The 24,848-nt window shown below is 40.6% G+C and overlaps 2 protein-coding genes across 2 annotated transcripts; both read right to left on the minus strand.

The window, feature by feature from the left end:
• Positions 1–530: 530 nt before the first annotated feature.
• On the minus strand, positions 531–7,931 carry LOC109636343 (uncharacterized). Its single transcript, XM_069536001.1, has 6 exons — positions 7,759–7,931; positions 4,947–5,053; positions 3,963–4,590; positions 2,832–3,162; positions 2,568–2,740; positions 531–1,969 (listed from the first exon to the last, which is right to left on the minus strand). Exons 2-6 carry the CDS (start codon positions 5,023–5,025, stop codon positions 1,738–1,740), a joined length of 1,443 nt encoding a protein of 480 aa, XP_069392102.1. The 5' UTR covers positions 5,026–5,053; positions 7,759–7,931; the 3' UTR covers positions 531–1,737.
• A 786-nt stretch (positions 7,932–8,717) lies between these two features.
• LOC109636271 (uncharacterized) lies at positions 8,718–17,468 on the minus strand. Its single transcript, XM_020097891.2, has 5 exons — positions 17,362–17,468; positions 15,400–16,007; positions 13,724–14,054; positions 13,421–13,596; positions 8,718–13,113 (listed from the first exon to the last, which is right to left on the minus strand). Exons 2-5 carry the CDS (start codon positions 15,999–16,001, stop codon positions 12,873–12,875), a joined length of 1,350 nt encoding a protein of 449 aa, XP_019953450.2. The 5' UTR covers positions 16,002–16,007; positions 17,362–17,468; the 3' UTR covers positions 8,718–12,872.
• Between the last annotated feature and the right edge of the window lie 7,380 nt (positions 17,469–24,848).

Consider the following 24,848-nt stretch of genomic DNA (forward strand, 5'->3'; position numbering starts at 1 on the left):
TCGTGACTTTTCCCCTCATTATTATAGCATCATTAAAAGATTGAAACCAAACGTACTGGTAAATGAAACTCTTGAACATACATCGGTGTGATAAGAATCACCCAAAACTGACAAACCATCTTTGAGAAGTGTTCTGTCACTTTCTAATTTGGCTCACGTCACATCCATTAACATGGAGGAGGTGGGATTTATGACGCCAGCCAACAGGTGATGTCCGTAACGCTTTGGCTTTTGGGGATATGCCATGTCGCCAGTGTTTATTTACAGTCTAAATGATACAACTCTGGAATCACAATGGACAGCTGCATTCTTCCTGTCAAGATGACCTAGAATGACCTACAGTGCAAATCCAGTTGTATTGTGTATCCTCGGGGTGCGGGGATCTCTAGTCCTTCCAATGCCACTTGAAGTCTTTAGACCTGGCCAACTCCAACTTAGGTTGAATCACTCAAGGCAATCCTATCAGATTTCATGCAGCCCCTCTGCAGCGACGGCTTCCATTCGCAAGAAAAGAGAATCTTGAGATTAGATTTAGATTAGATGAACTTTATTGATCCCAGTTGGGAAATTGTAGTCTCACAGCAGTAGTTCAACATTCACAGAGAGTAAGACACAAAAGACAAGATGCAAAATTAGGGTTATGGTTAGACATGACTAAATATAACTGTGGTAAAATGGGTATGAATAAATTATGAGCAAAATAAATAAATAAATGACAGTTATTACAGCAGTAATTACTATTAAGTACTATCAGAATTTGACCCGACACCGATCAGGCTCAATAGTTGAAAAAATGCTTAAAAGTGATATTGACTCTGACCTGGTAAAATATTGAAACCTGAGTAGTTTTCAGATTATCTTTTGTGAAGACTTCATGTTATCTCTAAGATCAGACACTTAACACACCAGGTCATTTCCCTGAAGATCCTTGTCAGCTGTTTTAACGGTTTGTTTCTGTAGAGCACTGAGCCAATATCATTTCCACCTGTCCCTGGAAACAATGCAGCCGCAAAACAAGAAGTTAACAATTGACTAAAAGGGAACAGAAATCATTGTGCTATTGTTATTCATTCACGTTTCCCGCTGCCGCCGCCGCTGCTGCTGCTGCTGGTCTGATGAAGAACCCAAACATTTTTCACACTCAGACTCACTTACATCTGAGACATGATAAAAAATGGCCAGAGCCTGATATTTTGCATTTGCAAACATGAAAGTATTGATATGTGTGTATGTATGTACTGTTTATATGTATATATACAGTTTATGTGTGTATGCATGTGTGTTTGTGCATAATCTAAGTGTTTTGGCAACCTTGTCTTGTATGTTGGCAGTTCAGATACATTACAAAACTGCCCTATCTCACAATGTTGGGTTGTTTCCTGACCAATATCACATCCTTCATGTTTAGTGCTAATCTGTCCTGTGGTTTTTGTATAATCCTGCTAAACAGCAGGCAGACAAACAAACACAGATAAGAGATAATAAAATAAACTTAATGATGCTTCAGCACTTCTACCTTATTTATCCTGTCGTCCAGAAACTTGTACAGTGTTGAATCTGATGACTGACTTTCATTATTTACAGCAGTTACTCCCCATGAGGATAAACTTTGGTGATCCCTTAAATCCTTTGAGGACAGCATTAAGACGAGAAAAGCTCTGTGTCTATGAAATACATTTACAATTTTGATAAGCAAAAGCATGTTTCCCCCAGAGACAAAAGCAAAAATTCCATCCATCAGCCCTGCCCCTCCGAGTTCAGCAGTCCTGCTCTCTTCAGCGCCTTGTCCACGTTGAGAACCAGTTGTTCTTGGAAGTCCCACAGCCGTTTGTCCACATTGAGCTGCTCCACCGTCAGCTCCCCCTGCAGAGCTACGCGGACGTGAATGAGCCGACAGACCCCTGGGGGAACCTCGAAGCTTTTTCCCATAAGCTTGATCGCCTCGTGCACTGAAGTCTGCTCCACCAACCTGTGTTTGGACAGAGACATGAATTAGTTACAAACAATACTGTTCACAATACGCTCCCACTGATGTAATTTCTTTCTGGGGTCTCCTTTTAGTGGTGCCTAACAAAGTACATGGCAAAAAATGAAAGAATACAAATAAAAGGTATTCAATCAATTAAATTTGAAGCGCCAAATCACAACATATTAAGGTAGGGACTTTAAAATTTATAGAGAAACCAAACGGTTCCAATAATGAGCAAGCACTTTGGCGATTGTAGAGAGACCTTTAACTAACTGAAAGGAACCTTGAGTGTTAGCGGCCCCACCTTGACCAGTTGGGGTGGGAGGAGAAAATGGGGGACTGGAGAGAGAGTCCAGGAACAGTTGGGTAACGTCATATCTAAGCTCTGTCAGACTTATTGTTACAATGAGAATAAAGCTCATTTTCCATTTTAAATTCAGCAAAAGGGGGACACAAAATGGAATGTCCCCATTAGTGTAATTTTACAGCATGTGAGCAATGTTTTGTGTTGGTTTTAAAATAACTACACATTAAATAACTAATAAAGCAAATGGAATATCTATTCAATCGAAGTACTGTGTGGACAAATTCACTCTACCTTGGCTGAACTATCATCTTGTATGGATGGTATATACTTTTGGGCTCCTCCCTGTAGATGTGCTCCAGAATATTAACTCCTGGCACCCCGTTCCATTGCGGCAGGTGAAACCTCCCACTTGGCTCAAAGTGATTTTTGGGGAAAATATGGTTCTCAATGAGGAACACCCCCGTCTACAGAATAAGGCACATTAAGAAAACAAAGTTATCTTAGAGTTTCTACATTAATATAATATTCACAAATACACATTCAAAAGTATCCTACATTTGGATGCTGCTGTTGGAGCATGTTCATCAGAGACATCAGGTTGTTGTGTTGGTACGGCATTACAATCTCATCAATGTCATTCAGCAGGACGTAGCGTGAACGCTCCATGGATCTGTAAATGCACTCATTGAGCGTGGTTAACTGGCCAAAGTAGTGCAAGTCCCCTCCATGCTCCGAGAACAGCCAGCCTTTAGATGGATTCAGATGATGGTGGATGGGCCAAGGAACCATCTCCACGAAGCCGTCCTGGCTGTAGATCTGCAACAGATGCTCGAGTTCTGGGCCACAGCTGGTGTTATAGATCACCACTCTGTCCACACCAAGCAACCTGCAGGGAAAAGCGATGCAAAGATTAAATCACTAGTTTACACAAATGACAAAAACACAAGACAAAACATATTTTATCATTAAGCACCTCAGGAAGAGTGAAGCTAAAACATCTTGATCATCCCCTGGTGGCTGAGTGCAGAATAAGTCATAAGCCTTGCCTCCTCCGTGTTAGTTGATGGGACTAACTTTGATCATGACTGCTTTGGTACACGGCAAGTAGCAGAATAGATCTTAAGATCTTTACAGTAACTTTCGACGCTGATAAACCAAAACAATGCTTTATGAAACTCTCTATAAAGTTAGCTGCAGCAGAGTCTGAACACTCATCAAGATATGGTGGTTTTAACTAGATTGTGTCTACAGGCTAATGCTATCCCTCTGTAAGGCTGTGCTTAGACATAATATGCACATTAGGGCAAAATGCTAATGTCAGCATTCTATCATGTGCACAATGATGATTCTAGTGTGCTGATATTTACAAAATGTTTACCATTTACGATGTCCACTGTTGTTAACCTCTAACATCTTGGCCATAAACCAAAGTATTGGACAAATCAAGACTTTATATTGGAGTTGCTGGTGATGACTTAAGGAATCACAATAAATCCTCCAGAGGGGAACATGAATCAGTTGTTGGGTTCCCTGTGGTTGTGAACGTGTCTGAACAAACCACCACTGCAATCTTCAAACATGAAAAGGCAAACACTGGCCTTTTCTGAAATAATATTATGAGAGCATGACTAAAGTATGTCAGAGGGAAGGTGACTCAGAGTTTTCTTGAATTGCTGCTGCACTAACCTGTACATCTCCAGGGTCTGGGCGAACTGAAGCACGTTGTTGTAGTCTGCAAACAGGTTGGAGATGCAGACTGTGAAGTTAAACTGCATCTTTTCCTCCTCGTCCACGTTGGTCTTTCTGTTTCTTATGGGGAGCCAAATCTGTTTGGGTGCAATCCCACTCTCTGGCTGAGTGAGAAGAGTGACATGTGTAGCGTTGCAGTTTTCAGGAATCGGACACATGACATCCGTAGTGGCGAAGGCAAATCCAAAGTGGTCTGTGTGTTGTAAAATGTTTGCTGGAGTTGTGATCGACAAGAAACCCGCACAGCAGAAGCGACAGTGAAGGGGTTGGATGGAGTCTCTCCTGAAGATGCCAATGATGCGTATATCAAAGCCCTTCACCCTCTGATCCATGAAGGCCGACACCAGTAGGTGCTTGGTGTTGTTGAGGGGGGTGATGGTCTGACCAGAGACATGAAAAGGACAAGTTTTGTGACCACTGCGTGGGTTCGGGAGAGACCTGTGAATCCTGGGTAGTCTCAGATTGACGATGCAGAGGAAGACGAAGGTGCTAATGAAGAGGAGGAAGAGCTTACTTCTTAATTCTTTCAACATATCCATCTCGTCACAGGAGAGATATTCCCAGCCTGTGGTAGAGTAAGGAACCACAGTAGGATAGGTTAGATATACACTGCCTGGCCCAAAGAAAAGTCGCTACCAAAAAAAAGGTCACACACTCTAATATTTCCTTGGACCGCCTTTAGCTTTGATTATGGCACGCATTCGCTGTGGCATTATTTCGATAAGCTTCTGCAATGTCACAAGATTTATTTCCAATCGGTGTTGCATTATTTTTTCACCAAGATCATGTATTGATGATGGGAGAGTCAGAAATGTCTTCTCCAGCACATCCAAAAGATTCTCAATGGGGTTAAGGTCTGGATTCTGTGGTGGCCAATCCATGTGTGAAAATGATGTCTCATGCTCCCTGAACCACACCAACCTGACCAACTGCAGCAACCCCAGATCATAGCACGGCCCCCACAGGCTTGTACAGTAGGCACTAGGCATGATGGGTGCATCACTTCATCTGCCAAATCCAGGTGGCCACTTGTTTTTTGGCCAGGCAGTGTATGAGGAGCAAAGCAAACACACTGGTGGTGATTCACTGAGTTCAGACAGCCAACCCACATGTAGCATTAATGTTTAGTGTCTAGCCACAATATTCATCCCCAAAACATCATTGATCAAGAGTCTGACACCGGCCACAACGAGACATCCAAGTGTAAAGGGTTTTTTTGTTTGGATGAGTCAATTTTTATTCTTTAAATCACAGGATACCACCAAGCAGTTTCACCTTTTCTCAGTAAACATGTACATCACTGCTAAATATTACCCACTGAATTTCAGTAAGAGCTAAGTGATATATATAAATGTTTTCTTTGTGGAGCTCAAGCTAGCAACATACACAAAATGGTTATTTTAACGTAAAAAGTAACGCTAAAGATTGCTGCCTATATGAGCCACCTTGGAGCCAATCTACAAGAAAGCCTGACCAAATCCTGTTAGTACCGTCTTACTGAAGTTAGTAATGAATTGGAGGTAACAAAGCTAAATGTCACACCCCAGTGAGGTCAAGCTAAGTTTTTGTCCTGTCTAAATGTATGTATTTCCTGTTTTATTTTGGAAAGTAACTCTTGTTTCAGGTCACTTGCCCTTCTTCATGTGCCTCGGTCTGATTGTCTTCCTCGATCCTGATTATGCTCACCTGTTTCCCATTACCTCCATGTGTGCTTATAGTCTGCGTCTCCCTTTGTCCTGTATCAGTGTGTGTTGTCCTTTCGTCAAGTGCCACCAGCCTTCTCGTCTCGCCATAGTTAAAAGTTCATAGTCACAGTCGGTTGCCTCATTAAGAGTGTTTGTTTTGGCCTTTTCTCTCATAGTTTTCATAGCTCTCTTGGTTAGTGTAGTTTAGTTATCTCTCGAACTTGTTCCTCTTCAGAGGAGATTTTTTGTTCATAGATTAAAAGTTTGTCCCCTCATTGTAGGAGGTTTTTTTTAGTTAATGTCCATGGTTTATCCCTCTAAGGAGAACTTCTTTTTTTTTTACCCTTTTCATAGCTTTTTCCCTCTTTGGAGGAGATTTCAGTTAAGTGTTGTTTTTTTCTTATCCCCTCATGGAAGGTAGATTTTCATTTGTAAATGTTGTTATCATTCCCTCTTTTCGAGGCGCCCTCTGTTAGCCAGTTTATTGTATTGTTTTGACAAATAAAGCCTGAGCATTGTCAGCTCTCTCCTAACTCTGTGTCTGAGTCCTTTCTCCGAGTCCTGTGCATGACACTAAACTAGTTGAATGATAATGTCCAATTGTTTCTAGACAGGAGGCTCATGTTTTATTTCATGCTGAATGGTCAGTTATGGGTTTATGAATGAAGTCCATGGACCTTTAAAGGAGCATCAGGAGAATCGTTGTGTTTGACAGTCAAACTTAAATCAGGCTGATGTAGCAGCTGCCAACTGATCATGGTGGGAATCACTTGTGTCAATCAAAAAAAAGTCAATTCTTGTCTATAAACCCCTTTTTTCACTGGTCAAAAAACCCATTAACATCTGCTAACATCTGGCTTGCATCTGCAATGGGAATTGATTCAGTCGGCATTCAAATGACTGCAGGCAACACAGGCTTCAATCCTATCTGCAGTGATGGAAAAGTGACACTCGGGTTAATGCACAGATTTGGCTGGCAATGGGAAGGGAGTGAATGCACAGCTCACTTTGTGAAGAGGCATTGAGTGTATTTATTCAGAGATAAAACATACTTTCTCATACACACTGCATACTGCAGTCCAGTATAAAACTCCACAGCCATTATACTTTTAATTTAGTTCACTCTCCATTATTCAGTAGCAGTCTGCCAAATTTCTGGGGTAAATATCACAACCAGCCTCACATGCTGAAGAAGTTTATCAGGAGAGATAAAGCTAATCCTGAATCCTGAAAGACATATGTAAGGTCAAATGGCTTCTCTCATTCTGCGATAACTTGAGAGGCCCAGAGCTTTGGAGGTGTGGGTGCAGGTATTGAAGAGAGCGTTTAGGTGAAAGGGAACTATTGTCAGAAATTTAATGTAGAATAATCCTCATGATGTTTTCATGATTTGTTTTTTTAAACAAAACCAAAACAGGCATTCAAATCAAAACTCCAACTCGTTGTTTTCTCTGTAACTTAAACATAACCAAGCCCTGTTCATGTGTCTACTGCAGCCTTTGTCTCCTCCCCCCCACATGCACTGTCTTCCTCCTTTTTTAGCTCTCTCACCAAAACCTTCCAGAGATACACAGTTTGGAATAATGAGTAAATTGGAGTTGCAGCAGTTTTTTTGATGATCATTGTTTGGCTTGTGTTTGGATGAATTAATAAAAGTTAGCTAGTGCACACAGAGGAGTTTTGAGTAAAGCCACATATCATTGATCATATTTTGAAAAGAACATCACAGTTAAACAGGAAGACAGTTATTTTCTACAATCCTCAGTCAAACTCTGTACTTATCTTATGCTGTAATTGCTGTTCTTCTATTCTATAACTTTTCTCTCTGTGAAGAACTATAGTGACTTTGTTTAAAAAAAGTGCTTATATAGTTTATTAAGTATATATTCATGTATGAGGCAAAACAAACTCTCACAGGGATGCGACAATATGGGAACCTCAAAGTTTAACAGAGAGGTTATTTCCTACAATTATCAAACCCGTTTCTGTCTAACTTAAATAAAGTTATTATTACAGTAATTATTATTATTCATCGGCAAGAGACTCACTCAGAGCTGAAGTGCAGGAGCTCCAGTGGTGGCGGCTGAGACAACACACTCAGAGTTAATGTTCGATGTCCTTCTGCTTTGTGACCGAGTCTTAATGCGAGCTGTGTCCGACACTCCCCACTGGTCCGTTCCTTATCTCTGGGTGTTGCCGGCTCTGCAGGCAGGCACCAGGGACGGTGTCACCGCAGACGCACAGTGGATAGAAAAGAGACGACTAAAGCCTAGTTTATGCTTCTGCGTAACGTCGACGCCGTACCTACGCCGTCGACGTGACACAGTCGTTGAGCATTCGAAGTTCTGCGTCGAGGGAACGTGTTGCTCTGCAATTTCACAAGCGAGCTGCGAGTGTACACGAAACCGCATCCTGTATATACAGGCACGATACACAGACATTTTTTGTGGGAAGTTTCTCAAGCCCAAAAAAAAAGGGCACTCATCGCCAAAAAATGATTCATAAAATTAAGAAAAAACACAGTAGGATATATTTAACTTAAATATTTATTTTATAATAAACACAATCTAATCAAATAGGGTAACTCAAATTATCACATTGATTAAATAAATGAATAACAGGCAAAAAATAATCATAAAAATATTCTAACTTAAAACTTATCAAAACTCTGCTCTGAATAAATTAAATAAAACCAGTGAACTTGTCTAATTTGTGAAACAGGAAAACTGTCTTTAACTTCTCCGTCTGTCTATCTGTTTTTTGGGCGGAATTGATGACAGAGAGTTTAATTTTTATTTTTTAAATGTTGATGAATGAAGAAAAAAGTTGGGCTCCAGCAGAAAGGGCCCTTTTCTCATCCAGGACAGAAGAGCAGGTGCTTGAGCACCACTAGGGGTCCGGCTGTGCACGTGCCTGCCTGTGGGTGATGAGTGTCACTGCACCCTGCTCTGTGTCTCTGAGCCTCTGAGAGGTGAATCATGGCGAATAAACCAGAGACGGAAGTTTCAGAGGAGGATGCAGTTGTTTAATGCTTTGCTGAGAATAAATTATATTCAAACTCTATTAAAGCAATGTTTAGAGTTTGTTAAAGAAAAGACATGATTAAGAAAATTAAAGTAAGGTTCAAGCAGTTTTGTACGCATGGATGAGTAAAATGACACACATACACCGCATCCAGTCTCGCTCACACTTTGAATTAATTATTAAATGCAAATCAGAAAGGAAACCAGTGTTCAACCAATTATTTTACGTTTGTTTACATGAATGAAATAAACAAATAACATGTAGTTTTTTATTTATGTGTATATTTCTAAAATGATGCTCATCACCAATCTCAGATAAAAGTCATGCAAGACAGCAGCCCTTTTTTGCAGTGAATGAGGAAATATAATACTACAGACTATAGGTTCACTTAAGAAAAATGTGTTTTTCATTAATCATTTAAATGTTTAAAAGGTTTTTTTCATTACCTCACAATGTTAAGGAGTCTGGGACTTTTTTCAGGCCTCAGTGAGGTGAGCAGGCTTCATCACAGGCTCCATAAACCCAAACAGCAAGAACAGAGGTGGGCTTGTGTGCTGTCTAACAAAAGTATTCCTTATCACTCACTACTGTTTGCAAATCTTATACTGTGGAAGTGCACTAATAACTGATGAGCTTTTCAACACTTTGATCAAGTCAGAAGTCTTTGTGGTGCAGTGAGTGATCTAAGGCGGAGTGATGTTCTCAGACGGTGGACTCACACCTTGCTCTTTAAATCAGCCTCAGCTGTCACTCATTACGTTACACCCCATTTATATCATCAAATAACTAATTAAAACCAAACTTATCAGAAAAAAATTAACACCTGAATAAAGATGTGATAAGAACTAACTTACATGACAGAAACCATTTTTGAGAAAAATCAATTTGACTTTTTAGTTTGGTCCATGTCTAATCCACTAACATGGAGGAGGTGGGTTTATGACCTGCCCTGCAACCAGCTGCCTTTATGAATGGCGTGAACCCAAAGAATGGCCGACTGTCCTCACATCCAGCAGACAAGGTTAAATTCCCAGAATCCCTGATCTACTTTTGTGTATTTTAATTGAATGTCAAAAATGTGATAGCAACAGCTTTAAACCCACGTCAGCCCACAGTTTCATGCAACACCTTCTTTTTTTATCTTTGTGTTTGCATAATTTCAGATAATGATTCTGAAGTGTCTCAAGCGGTACATACATGTGAGTCAAATGAGTTTCATACAAGAATATATTAACTAAATATTATATTATAATCAAGCTAGATTTGTATGGGTCTGTGTTGGTTGGGCTTACACATTAGTTTTCGTTTGTGTTGAACTGGAAAGGGACATAATACTATCCTGCACACTTTGGGCAGCTTGTGCTTCTCTCAACTCCATCACCCTCTCTTTCTTTTTTTGGATTTAAAGGAACTCTGATATTGACTGTATGGAATTAATGTTACTTCACTTCAAGTGAAACCAACCTCCACGATGTAAATCTATCTTGTGAAGTGTCTGTATAGGTGAAGATCAAAACATGAAGCATTTCTCCATTGTAAAAAAATAAGTCTGTGACTGTATCCCAACAAAACTTCCAATTCTTGGTTTATGACATTTTCCTTAAACATTTCAAGATATCCAAAATGACCACTTGGCAATATGAATCAACGATGGGCTGCATGAGTCGAATTCCACACAAATGAATAAATTCAGTTTAATTTGATTTTCACCTTTAACATATAGAATACATCTGTTTTCATCTCAATCTAAGGACTAAAGTTATGAAGTTTCAATGTGTTCAGCTGCCTGACCAGTCTGTTGACTTAATCAAAGACAAACACACACACACACACACGTGCACACAACCACAAACACACACACACACACAGTGATTTGTGTCCAGTTCTCAGTAACCTCCCAGTTTAAACAAGATACAATAATATATGTTTTATAATAATGCATAATTAATGATAATAATTAAGAAGAGAATACAGGAACAGTCAGTGTTGGGCAATAAGACAATTAATCTGTTCCAGGATTAAAAAATACATGTGATGATTTTGATGACGTTAAAGATTAGTAGATATTTACACACATCCTCTGGAGACAGAAATAACTGAAGCCCCAGAAAAAGCACATACATGTTGTATGGATGTGATGAAGAAGTAGAAACATATAAATCACAGAGAGGAAGGGCAATGAAATTCTTAAAGCTTTCCAGTAACAGTTCATCTGAGATGCCGTGAGTGCTAATAGACCTGTAATCATCAGTGTTGGCCTTTTCTCACCAGAGCATTTGGTGATGTCTTCGATGTTCACAGTGAACTGATCAGTGTGATGGACCTTGTCCTTTCTAGGAGTCGGGTCGCTCAGCTTTATAGTGTTGCACTGGAAAACATTTGCATCCTGTAAACTCATAAACTGAAACCACAAAATCATTTTTCTTTGGCACCACACCCTGGACACAGGAAAACTTAGACAATGTTGAAAGAGATTTTATCGACTCCGTGTCATGACTCCAATCTGGGTATATTTAAAAACCTTTGCCTGCTGTTTATAGGCTGTTTGTAATTATGTGTTTATCATTGTTTATTATCAACACTTTTTAAACTGTGTTTTCAAAATTGTATCCTATGTTTTAGCTTTCTATTGGAGCAATATAAACCCGGTCTATGTTGAGGATGATGATTAGTATCTGTTGCTGAGCTCATATTCTGATAAAAGTCACTCACTGGGAGTTAAAGGTGTATTCTGATCAATCCAGCAGGGGACCCAGGGCATGAATGATACCATCATCTGCTGCTGCACACTGATGACAGGTGGCTCTGTTCAGGGTATATTAGTGAATGTAACCAGCAGCTGGGCTTAAGAGACATGATCACATCACACTGGTTATATATCGTTTGGTTATATTGGCCCCCAGTTTATTATAGGTTTGATTCCAAGTGTTATTAATTACTTTAAAGGCTCTTTATGTCCTGGCCCCCGGCTACATCTCTGATCTTTTAAATCCCCATTTACCTCTAAAGTTTGCGACCTTTGGGTGAGTGTCTGCTGTCACTTCCAGAATCTAGACTAAAAACTAGGGGGACAGAGTTTTTACCATCGGGGCCCCAAGGCTCTGGAATGAATTGACTGAGGAAATAAGGCTTTCTGAGACAGTGACTTCACGTGTTGGCTGAAAACATACTTTTTTTGGAGGCATATTCCTGAATTTATATGGGGTGCCAGGGTATTATTGATCTTTTAGTATTATTATGCACTTCCTTGTGTTCCATTTGTTTTCTTGTTGTGCAGCACTTTGTGTGAAAAGTGCTCTTTGAATAGATATAAAGTTATTAAGTCACAATCATCTTATTTATAAAAAATGTATACATTCTTCCAGAAAGGGTCGGTAATAACAGAGAAGAACAATGAGGGAAACTTTTGGATGCAAAAAAGAATAGGAATAATAATATGATTTTATGAACCAATATGTGAGATTACAGACAGACAGGGTGCCAAATGTAATGCCAGCTATTTCCAGACCTACAAACCACAAATTTGTTTAAAAAGCAAATGCATGTATTAAAATGAGGTGTGATCAGACCTGTAGTTGGCTTGTTGCCATCCTGACAAAGTGGAAAGCAAATGCACCTTTGACCAACAATTAACTTATATCAATATAGTAATATGTGCCGAGGCGGGTGCACAACACAAACAATCCCGCAAGGCTCTCTGGCAGAAGTATGTTTTGAGAAGGGACATAAAAGATGACACTGGCCGTGTCCCAAATCAGGGGCAGCTTACTTTAGAGGCTATGCTGGTTCCTGCAAATATCTAACGATGCAATGCAGTGAAAGGCAGCTGGCAGATATGAAATCCTCTGTAACCTCATTTCGGCAAGTAGTCACTGAGGCCACGCCTTTGTGAACCAAGTCTGCATTGAGTCCTGAATTGAGACACAGCTACTGACTGTGACAGCCTAATTACCTCTAGCTAGTCACTCCAGAGCTTCGGGACCCTGACGGCAAAGGCCTTGTCCCCTTTTAGTTTCCAACTTGCTCTCTGGAATAGTGAGAAGACATCGGCCCTCTGTCCGTTAAAAAGGTGACAACTCAGTGTCATTCCTTCCTTTTTCAAAAATGTCCTGCTTGTGAGAATGTGCATTCAGCCTGGTCATGCCATCTGTCGACCCTCCCCTTCGGAGCTCAGCAGCCCAGCTCTCCTCAGCACCTTGATCACGCGGGTCAATAGATCATCTGAGAAGTCCCACAGTCGGGTGTCCACATGGAGCTCCTCCAGCCGTGATTTGGGGTGTCTCATTGGGCAGTTCACGATCCGACAGACTTCCAGCGGAACCTTGAACGTTTCTTTGAATTGCCTGAGCACTTCGTGTACTGAGGTCTGCTCCACCGCCCTGTGATCCACACACAGTCAATCAGACATTCAGTAAGCTCTTTATGCTCATTATCATTAATACATTTGAACAGTTTCTCTCAAAATCATCAACGTCATTATACATGAGATTTGAGGACATGGAAATAACATTTCTCCTGCAATTTCAAGACACATTCCTATTTTTCACAGACTATATCCAGAACTTTTCTTGACAACCCCTTTTAAAAATTATGCTCTACCCAGACTCCACCCCTTGCCTGAATGTTCTGTACATTGTCCTGTTGTAAACGTTTCTGACCCGGACAAACTGTCTTCTTTTCTCCTACCTCGGCCTGACTATCATCTTGTAGGGGTGGTATATGGTTCTGTCAGGCTCCTTCCTGTAGATGTGTTCCAGAATATTAAAGCCTGGCACCCCTCTCCATTGAGGCAGTGGACCTGGTTCATCTCCCTCAAAGGGTTTCTTGGGAAAGATATGGTTCTCTATGAGGAACACCCCAGCCTGCAGAACATGGGTTTAGTTTTGACAGGAGTAGCAGGAAGTAAAAGAATTAGAATACAAATAAGTGAATGTCCAAGAAATGTGTAAATGTTGAGTTATTTTCAAATACAGAGTAAAAGTATCCTACATTTGGATGCTGCTGTTGGAGCATGTTCATCAGAGACATCAGGTTGTTGTGTTGGTACGGCATTACAATCTCATCAATGTCATTCAGCAGGACGTAGCGTGAACGCTCCATGGATCTGTAAATGCACTCATTGAGCGTGGTTAACTGGCCAAAGTAGTGCAAGTCCCCTCCATGCTCCGAGAACAGCCAGCCTTTAGATGGATTCAGATGATGGTGGATGGGCCAAGGAACCATCTCCACGAAGCCGTCCTGGCTGTAGATCTGCAACAGACGCTCGAGTTCTAGGCCACAGCTGGTGTTATAGATCACCACTCTGTCCACACCAAGCAACCTGCAGGGAAAAGTGATGCAAAAGGTTAAAATAACTGCATTTCATTACGTTCATGTCGCAGACTCTTTTGTCCAATGCAGCTGACAATAGGGCTCAACACGAGCCATTGTAAAGGTTCTATGAGCAGTTTCAAACCACATGGGGGCAAGAGTTAGAGAGTTTTAGAGTGACCAGATGGTGGCGCTGTAATTAAGGGCCGGAAAATTGAGAGACCAGTTTCAAATATGTGCGTGAGTCTGGTACAAATCATCCCATAATTAAATGAAATATCCAGATGCTCACAAAACTTGAGCTAGTTCTGTGTAATTAATCCCTCACTTATCACTATATAGTCCAGTATATAGTGAATTTGCCATTTTGTAGTGGTGTCCAAATGTTAAGTATAATTTGTATACCCTATATAGTGCACTCCTTGTTTCCCACAATGCATCATGAAAAGTAATGTAGAACCAATGGTCACTAACTGAGCAATATGTACCATCATGCATTGAGCTCACGGCAGAGAGAGGAGGAAGGGCCGCAGGAACAACCCGACCTATCGTAAAACTGTAAATATGAGCAGTAATTTTTAATCTACTCTTGCACTGTTTTATGGTTTTATGTTTTTATGTTCTTATGCTTCTTGATTATTGAAACATTCAACTAGTCTCCTCTGTTTTTAACTTAAACTTTTAACTTTGCCTCAATTTAGCTCTGTCTGAACAACTCAGTCACCATATCCTACATGTATGTCCTTTTATGTAAAAAAAAAACTTATTGCACGTCTGTACTGCTGGAACAAAAGAATTTCCCCTTGGGGATGAATAAAGTATGGCTATCTATCTATCTATTTAGTTGATACTGAAATGTTATCTTCAAATTGGCCTAAAGGGGGCATCATAAATCTGGCCTTCCACTGCAGTATATATCGTATATGGTTTTATTTAAAACATTTTTTAGAACGGCTATCTCTGTCCTAGTGGCCTTGCTTGAGTCACTGCATGAAGATTGCAATGAAATAAATCAGTCAGTCATGGTGGAACACTGGATGGATGTTGTGTCGCTTGGAGCTTTATGTTTGTCTGATTGAGCTGCTTCCTTTCGTTGAGCCCAGGAGGGTTTGATCTGATATCTCTGCCCGCAGCTACATTACAGCATATTGACAGGATGCCAAATGTGAGTGCATGAGTTGTGCTGCGGTGACGTTTGACACCACCTGACACTTTCACCTCGACGAGAATAACTGAATGAAATCTAAAAACCCTGAAACAAACAGAAGCCTTGCAGCGTTTGCAATATTTTTTTGTAACAGTGTCAGGTTTTGTTTATTTCTGACAGAGTTGTGTGGTGTTGCTGCTGTACTAACTTGTACATCTCCAGGGTCTGGGCGAACTGAAGCACGTTGTTGTAGTCTGCAAACAGGTTGGAGATGCAGACTGTGAAGTTAAACTGCAACTTTGCCTCCTCGTCCACGTTGGTCTTTCTGTTTCTTATGGGGAGCCAAATCTGTTTGGGTGCAATCCCACTCTCTGGCTGAGTGAGAAGAGTGACATGTGTAGCGTTGCAGTTTTCAGGAATCGGACACATGACATCCGTAGTGGCGAAGGCAAATCCAAAGTGGTCTGTGTGTTGTAAAATGTTTGCTGGAGTTGTGATCGACAAGAAACCCGCACAGCAGAAGCGACAGTGAAGGGGTTGGATGGAGTCTCTCCTGAAGATGCCAATGATGCGTATATCAAAGCCCTTCACCCTCTGATCCATAAAGGCCGACACCAGCAGGTGCTTGGTGTCGTTGAGGGGGGTGATGGTCTGATCAGAGACATGAAAGGGACAGGTTTTCCTCAGCCCGGGGGGTCCTGGATTTGACCTGTACGTCATGGGCATTATCACGCTGAGGATGCAGAGGAAGATGAAGGTACTAATGAAGAGGAGGACGAGCTTCCATCTTAAATCTTTTAACTTCTTCATTCAAACCTGCAGTGGGATTATAAACCACAGTTAGAGGTTAACTCTGACCAAACTGCAAAGAATTCTCCTGAAGAGGTGTGAATGAGGAACTAATGAATGATCTAATTCAGTCCCATTTCATTTACACTTCAAATCATTAATCATAACAGAAGTTATCTCAGGGCACTTATCATGTGGAGAAGGTCAACACAACAATATTTACTGGCACAGAATATTGGTGTCTATTGACTTACATGAATAGGACAGATTGTAAAGGGAATTTCCCTCTTGGGAATAATAAAGTTTTATGAATCCGAACAAACAGACAGGTATAAAAACTCAACCTGCTTGGCTGAAGTAATGAATATTTCCCAACATGTTTTCCATATCAGCCTAATGTCTCTGCACACCTACAGTCAATCAACAAAGGTATTTTCTGATAAGGCCTCTCTTCAGGACTACTCGGGTGTGTCCACTAGTCGTTGTCGCTGTTATCTTTTATATCTTGCTGATTTTGTAACATTATAAATTTCCATCAAACAGTAGTTCCATCTATGTGCCAATGTCTTAGAGTAAATAAAACCCTTGGGGAGTGTAAAGGCTTTAAAAGATTCAACTTCTCTGTGTTACATTATGTGTGTTACTGCACCCAAAAGTAAATAATAAGAGCAATCAAATCAGAGGACCTGAGACATGATGCATTGGAGTCAAACCAGTGCTACACTGCTTTAAAGCAAAGTCATATCAATTCAAATGTATTTGATTTGTACTGTCACAAAGTTCATCATGACACATGTTATCTCAGGGCATTCTCACATGTAGACGATAATACACTGCCAGGCCAAAAAAAAAGTCGCCACCTGGATTTTAGTAAGTAACTAAGAGCCTCATGCCCAGTACTGTACAAGCCTGTCCAGATAACATCGGGAGCAACCGTCTTGGACATTTGCACCAGGACATGTCAGGAAAATGTTTGAACTTCAGTGCGTGTCTGAAAGCAGCTAAACAAGCTGGTGAAAAGATGAAAACCTCCCTGGAGGTAATAAAAACAATGATTTGTGTGGTACAGTGAATGATTTTTAGTTAATAAAATAAACAGAATACATTTTCATATCTAGACCTGTCCCTATATCTCGAAATACTTAATCACAGGCCGTAGTGGCAGATTCCACTGCAAGGAAACCATGTGCAGTATTTACAGAAAGGTAATTAAGAAAAAAAAGTCATTTTATAAAGAAGGAAAAACCTTGAGCAGAATTTAATCAATACAGAGGAGCAGATTCCCCCCTACAATCATTTCCAAAAGAAAAAAAATCTGAGGGAAAAACCTGTTTTCCTCAAGTGAATATCTTATACATCCAGGAGAAACCAGGTAACTTACCGAAAGCTGAGGCGATCCAGAGATCCAGAGAGAAGTGGATGGAGACGCACAGTCAAACGCAGCCTCTGTCTGTTTTTCTTACCTGTGCTTCTCTTCAGGCTCAGGGCGTTACACAAGTTCTGTGTCCAGGGTGGAGCAAAGCGCCCACAGCTCACAATGAAACAAGGAGCAAGAAATAAATATATCCTTCTTTTTACTGAGATTTACTGTCAGTCTTTAAAGTCAATGTCATTCACCATATGTCAAAAGTAAAACAACACCTTTTTTTAATCAATATACTTTACTATATTATTTTCTTTTCTATCAGATGCCTGAATGTGAAAGCATTAAAATGTTGCTTATTTTATATATTGCTTTACATATAGACAAAAACATATGAATTTACTTTCCTTATATTAAAAGTGACCACAAATTGCTATATTTAATTTCCTATATTTCTCAATCTGCCTCTGACCTTTGAGATGAAACAATAGTGGACACAAACAGCTGCTGTGCTTCTTGAAGAAATACACCTATTTCATAATGTTTATTGCACTGCAACCGTGTAATTCAATTTACTGACATTCAATTTTATTGGTAAAGTGCCAAATCTTCATCACACATTATCTCAAGGCCCTTTGCAGAGTGAGGTCAAAGTCTTAAAAATGATACAGACACCAAGCTGTTCCCACAATGAGCAAAAAACTTCTTACTTTAACTGGATGAGACCTCGAGCAGAACCAGACTCAGTGTGGGCGGACATCTGCCTCGACCAGTTGGGGTGAGCTGAGAACAACGGGGAAGACAGGAGACGTGGGAGGAAAAGAGGGGAGAGAAGAGAGAGGACGGGGGAGAGAGACCAGGAACAGTCGTGTAACTGTCATATTGAACCTCTGTCAGACTGGTTGTTATAATGTCAGTTATGGGAGGGATACTCATACATCTAATGATGTTATTAATGAGAGCGGCACAAGTTATTAGGGCCCGAGCACTGACAGTGTGAGGACACTATTGGATTTGTATGGATTATTATTGTTTATTTTGAAGCCGTAAACATGCTCGTAAAACTCATGAAACTAGTAGTAGTGAAAATGTATGTATTCTGGAGTCAAATCAAACCTTTGATAACTTTTATCTCCAAAGAGATAAGATGACACTCACCAAATTATGAAGATGATGTGATGAAACCTCTAGTGTGTAAATAAGCCAAAATGGCCACTAAGTTCAAAATGGCTGACTTCCTATTAGATTTAACATCTGGCTTCTTGAAATATTTTTGATCGCCTTGTCATGATACATGTGATGCGTGTACCCAATTCCGTAAAGATCGCAGTCTCAGTCCACAGTGTATGTTCTACAATCTGATGATGCGATGGTATATATTATCATCGTTTATTTCATAATTGGATGTTTTTAAGTTCCATCCTCCATGAAGGAAACACAACAAATACACAGCAGACAGAAGTGACGCAACAGCAGGGACCCCTGGTTAATGTTTGCTCTCTGGTGACATCTGCTGGTGGACAACGATACCTACTCTCTAAAAGTTTGACTTCCAGTGAGACTTCTGCTGCAGCGTCATTTTACTGAGCCTCCTCAGAGTCTGTGTAAAACCATATTTTCAGTTCACACCGTATATATTCCATTGAAATTGTATGAATTATTTTAAATTTTTTATATTTTGGTGTTTATGTTTTCTTTTTGATTATCTTTATTGATCGTTCTATTTTTACTAGCATAGCCTACTAAATGCATGGGGGAACTGGGGAATCCTAAATTAACCTTCCCTCTGTTTTTTTTAAGCCCTGATAATTTCCCTTCAAAATGTAATCGCGCTGTGGTCATTTCGAGACAGGGCCTAATCATAGATAATGTAGGGCCTGTCTTGAGCCGCTTTACTATCTCCAGAGGAAGTTTATATGTGAACACAAATGTCCTAACGAGCCTCCGAACTTTCTGCAGACCTTCTCCACCTGGCCCCCTCAGCAGAAAAACAAAGGAGAGACAGCTGCAACAGTTACGCTGGAAGCCAAAACCAAAACAATGAGCTGAAAGATGCTAAAATGCCGAGGGAAAGCAGAAAAGGTTCCATATAACATCCGGAGCAACCGACTCGGACATTTGCACCAGGAAATGTCAGGAAAATGTCTGAACTTCAGTGCATGTCTGAAAGCAGCTAAACAAACTCTGGTGAAAAGATGAAAAGCTCCCTGAAGGTAATAAAAACATTGATTTTTGACGTACAGTGAATGTTTTAAGCTTTACCAACAGCTTTTATTTGAAGAGGTTCACTTTTAATATAAAAAACGCAATACATTTTCACATCTAGACCTGTCCGTATACCTCCAAATACTCACAGGCCGTAGTGGCAGATTCCACTGTTTAAAGGACACCATGTACCACGTGTATTAGCTAATGCACTGCACACAGTGTTCAATTCCTGGAGAGTTTAAATAGGAATAAAAAAAAAGTCCTTCTCTGTCATATTCAGTTTTGTTTGAATGCTTTTCACTGTCAAGTTAAATCTACAACTTATTTCAAACCAGCAGAGGAGTCATGGGGGATTTACCTGGAGGACACTTAACCGACCACCCATTCAGATGTCTTATTAGTGCCCGTGCAGGCTGCTGTATTCGAAGTGACGGTTGAATGAAAGCAGCGGCTTTGCATATGTTGGAATGCTGCAGGTCCTCCGGCCCTTTGTGGCGACTTAACACCACTTTTGTTCGGCACAGAATCAGTCGGCCAATGTCTCCACCTGCTGTAAGAAATCAGTTCAGACAGCACAATGCGGCACATATCACACATGGGACGATGAATGTGGACTCCTGCTGAACTCTTATCTGTCATTGCACCATTGTACGACTATGTTACCTGCGGTTTCTTGTAAATCGATATATAACATATTTTACTACCTGCCATGATTTTATCCCCAGATTGCAGAACTGAGAAGTGTCTTATCATGTCGGTGAGGTGCACACTGTTCAGGACATTTCTGATGGGCTCTGCAGATCATCATCATCATCACCACCATCATCATCATCAGAGCCATTATCCGCTCCACTGTCTGGATTGCTGCTGTCTCCGGCATCTTTATTGCATCTGTAAGTGTGGTGGCAGGAACTCAAGTACACTCATAAAATGAAATTGAAACAGGCTAAAGACTGAACTCCTACTGATGTGGATGTTCCTGTTATATTTCTGACTAGTGTGTCAAGTCAACAGTCGATACCATGCATTTAACGTTAAGGTCAGGAGCAGTAATCCCCTCCGCCACAGAGGTAATGTTCTTGCTTACGTATCTGCATTTGATCTTATTAAGGATTATGCAAAAACTACTGAACGGATTTCCACGAAACTTGGTTGAAGGATGTGAATAAATTTGGGTGCAGATCTGAATCATTGGGCCGAACCAAGAATATTTTTTTCCCTTAATTCTTTAATGGGTGAGGGTTAGATTGCAAGAAAATAATGAATGGATCTTGATGAAAAAAATCTGACATATTTAGGGGATTAGTGTCAGTGAGCATGTTCAATTTCTTGTTGATCCAGAAAAATCTACTGTATTTTAAAGTGGTTTTAAAGGGGGTGATTGCCATTCTAGTTTTAATCAAAACTCATTGCTGCACACGGAACTTAATTGCATATCAGAAACTGAAGAAGCCTTACTGTGTAGACATAAAATTTGGTTATATTTAAAAATAAGCTGGTGTTTTGTGTTGTTGCTTCTCTGAGGAAGGCATCTATTTGTTTGTTTTTTGGCTGAAGTCGTTGAAGACTAAAATATAAGAAATTAAGAAGAAGAAACGAAAGAGCATGTGTGATTATGTTGTTGTTATTGCACTGATAACAAAAGGGAAAATAAACCATAAAACAGGCAGATTACTAAAAAACAATTTGTCTGAACAACACAAATTATTGTGAGCTGAAATCTTCAGCTGAAGCTGTTTCCTGTTGCTGGAGGGTTCAATGATTAGAGCAGTGAAAGTTATCTGAAGCAAAAACATGGATAGATTGTCTTTATTATCCCTGGCAGGCAATTTGGCTCAAAGTAGTCTACACTGATGCTCACATTACTGATAAAATACAAAATACATAGACGTACAGTTGAATTCACTTTGAAATTGTAATGAAATATGAAAACACAACAGGACTATTCATCCTTGTTAAAATGTTTATGCAATAGCCAGGTGACCTACAGCTTGTTATCCATCCATCCATTCATCAGTCCTTTATCTATACCACTTATCATTTGAGGGTCACCAGCAGACTGGAGCCAATCCCAGCTGAGATTGGGTGAGAGACGAGGTGCACCTTGGTCAGGTCACCAGTCCATCACATTGCTGGCATACAGAGACAACCAGCCATTCACACACACATATGGACAGGGCAGAGGCAACAGTGGAAACCATTAACCCTAACCCCCCCGAAGATAGAACAAATGATCACGTGTATTTGTTGGAATCGGCCATCCTGAGGTGTAATGTCAGTAGATCCCTAAAGAAGACTTGGAAAAAAAGTTTATCTCCAATATTAAAATACAAATACACCAAATTCTACTTAGAATTCACACTATGGGGCTGCAGAGCGCGCTGTTGCTCAGTAAAAGTCATATAGTGTTCCTTTAAATAACATGCTAACAACAATGAAACAGTTAGCTAGACGATGCTACAAGATCAAATCTAAGGGATATCGTGGTCCAGCGTTGATCTCTACAAGTAGAACCATCCAATCATTCCTGATTGTTAATAGAAATATGCTAAACATGGTTCAGCTTTAAAAAGGAGAACATATCCAGAAAACTAATGAAAACATTAGTGGTGACAGCACTTTTTCCTGCAAGCATGTGAAACCTGCAGTTTTCTTCTGCAGTGCTGTTGGATCTGATGGAGCTGCTCCGTCATCTCAGCTGACACTCACTGTTGTATTGGACTCTGCATTGTACATTGAACCTGACTCTGATTTATGCTGACGAGCATGTTTAATACATCTTGAAAGTATCGAGGACGATAAAGGACAAATGTCTCTGGTCTTTCTGCTCCATCAGGTACCAGCAAGCGAATTGGTTTTTCGCCACACACATGTATTTTCAAGTGGAACTCAAACGCTCATACACACCAACCCCCCCTTCCCCTTATTTTGTTTCTGAAATGTTCTCACACTTTCAAAAAGTAATAGCGAAGTCTGACCATTGATTTTCATGGTAGTGTTGCCTTCAGACCATCCTGGTGGTGTTTGGAGCTGGGGGCCACAAAGACAGAGCACCGCGTGATGCAAAGGAGGCATTAGAGCGCCTGCTTTGCATTTTATCGACCTCTCACTCTTTCATCAGCAGCGATGAGAACTTCTCCTCAGCCACGATAAGAGGGGCATGTAGAGGGATGTAAATTTAGACAAGATCATAGAGAAAGCTGCGAGGCTTAACCAGCCAGAAGTTAGACAGATAAATCAGGTCAAACAGAACAGGGGGACCGGAGCAGCAGGAAGCATATGTGGAGAGTTTGGATTCAATATCAAAGATCCATGGTTTTAAAAGAAGTGACACGCACCCCATGACCACATTCAAATGTGTTCGTTTTAATCTGTATTTGCATGCGCATGTTTTCCCTCTAACGCCCGGGAGCAAATTCAGAATCCACCAACAATGTGGCATGGTTAATTATGTGTCCTTTGTGCTGCATCTCTCACCATGGGAACATCGTTGGTAACACACCAGTGCTGTTTCTGTGCTGTGATGCTCTCTAAATCCTGACGGAAAATCTTCAAACGCACCGTTCCTGTGCAAATAATCACATAATTGGTTTGCAACAGCTTTTTCAAGGATTTCAGAAACGAAGGCGAGGTTGGATGTGGGTCGATAGCTGGCTGAGACATCTGGGTCAAGAGTCGGCTTTTTAAGCAGAGGTTTAATTACTGCAGCCTTAAAAACCTGCAGAACGTAGCCTGTTAATAAAGATACATTGATCAGATCTAATATGGAAGTGTTAATTAAAGGTAAAACATCCTTGAGCAGTCGAGATGGAACAGGGTCTAAAAGACAAGCTGATGGTTTAGATGAAGAAACTATTAAAATAAGCTCAGAAAGATCAATAGAGAAGACAAATATAAATCAGGTGTCACAGTTGAATCTGAGGTTACTGTGCCGGACACAACATCTGTGCCAGTCGTGGGAAGGATGTGATCATTTTTTTTCTCTGATGGTTTTTATTCTGTTTGTAAAGAAGCTCATGACGTCATTGCTACTGAGACTGAAATGTGTGGCTCAGGGGAGCCTGGCTGAATAGAAACCTGGGATTGATCTTAGTTTTCCTCTGTTAACGATTAACTTACTTCTGTCTTTATCGAGGACTTTCTCGATGACTTTCTTTCCAGGCTGGGCGACGTACTTCATAATTGGTGAAACACTTCTTCTCCTCCTTTAACGATGTCTACATGTTTGTGCCTTGTACCACAGAGCGTCCTCTGATTCATCACAGGCAGCATCGAGTGTGGTCTGCACTGAGGCTGCTGCACTATCAGGATCATGTGTGGGAGTTAAGCTGAGATATAACTCTCCTCCACTGTATCGACACATGCTATAGTGGTTGTCTTAATCTTAATTAGATTTTAATGTATAACTCCTCCTCCGTTTCCTTTTGATTTAAGTAATTTAGGTGGTCGGGGGCGGACACAGTTTCTGGAGGGTTCTGGTTCGGGTGACTGCTCTAATGGAAGTGCAGAGAAGTGTGAAAGATTAGAACCAGTTAGTATGAATTTACACGGTGCTCTTCAGAAACTATTAGAAGAGAATGGACATGTAAAATAAATTGTCATTTAGCGAAACAAACAAAATCACAATCATCCTCGTTGTATTGGGGAGGTTTCAAAAGACATTTAAATTCCTCTGCTCATTAAACCTAACGTCTCTGCATGGGTAGATACAACTAGACATGAACTCCAGAGTTCTCCTGGAGTTCATGTTCATGTTCATGACTAACACAGCAGGAGACTGTCGGAGTCAGACGTGATCGCAACAACAAGAAAACGTCATTCAGGAGAGGGGAGGCTCCTGGGTAGAACATGCAGGGGCAGGATGTGACGCAAATATTCCTCTGCAGAAATCATGTATTATCATTTTCAGTAGCTCGAATTTAGCAGAGGCTCACGTCACCAAAAATCTATTGAATCTCATTGTCATCCTTCTATTGAAGGGCACCTCCTCTTCATCCGGAGATAATTGTACGATTTTTGTCTCTTTCACTTTTGTCTCAGTCGCATATTAGAAACATCAACACTTGCTCATTGTGAGTTTTCCGGACATTTTACCTGCTTCACATGAGCAGGAAAAGTTACGCAGGTCCTGACCAGCTGCCTTCGACAATTTGCGTTCTCACATACAGCCCAGATTTCAGTGCATGTTTGAAAGCAGCTCAAACATGCAGAATATGTTTATTTGTGTATGAATGCATTTAACCTGCATTCTGCGTTTGCGTGCACAAACAGATCTTGAGTTAGAGTGAGTACTGCTC

Source organism: Paralichthys olivaceus, chromosome 12, assembly GCF_024713975.1.
Source record: "Paralichthys olivaceus isolate ysfri-2021 chromosome 12, ASM2471397v2, whole genome shotgun sequence".
NCBI classification, from domain to species: domain Eukaryota; kingdom Metazoa; phylum Chordata; class Actinopteri; order Pleuronectiformes; family Paralichthyidae; genus Paralichthys; species Paralichthys olivaceus.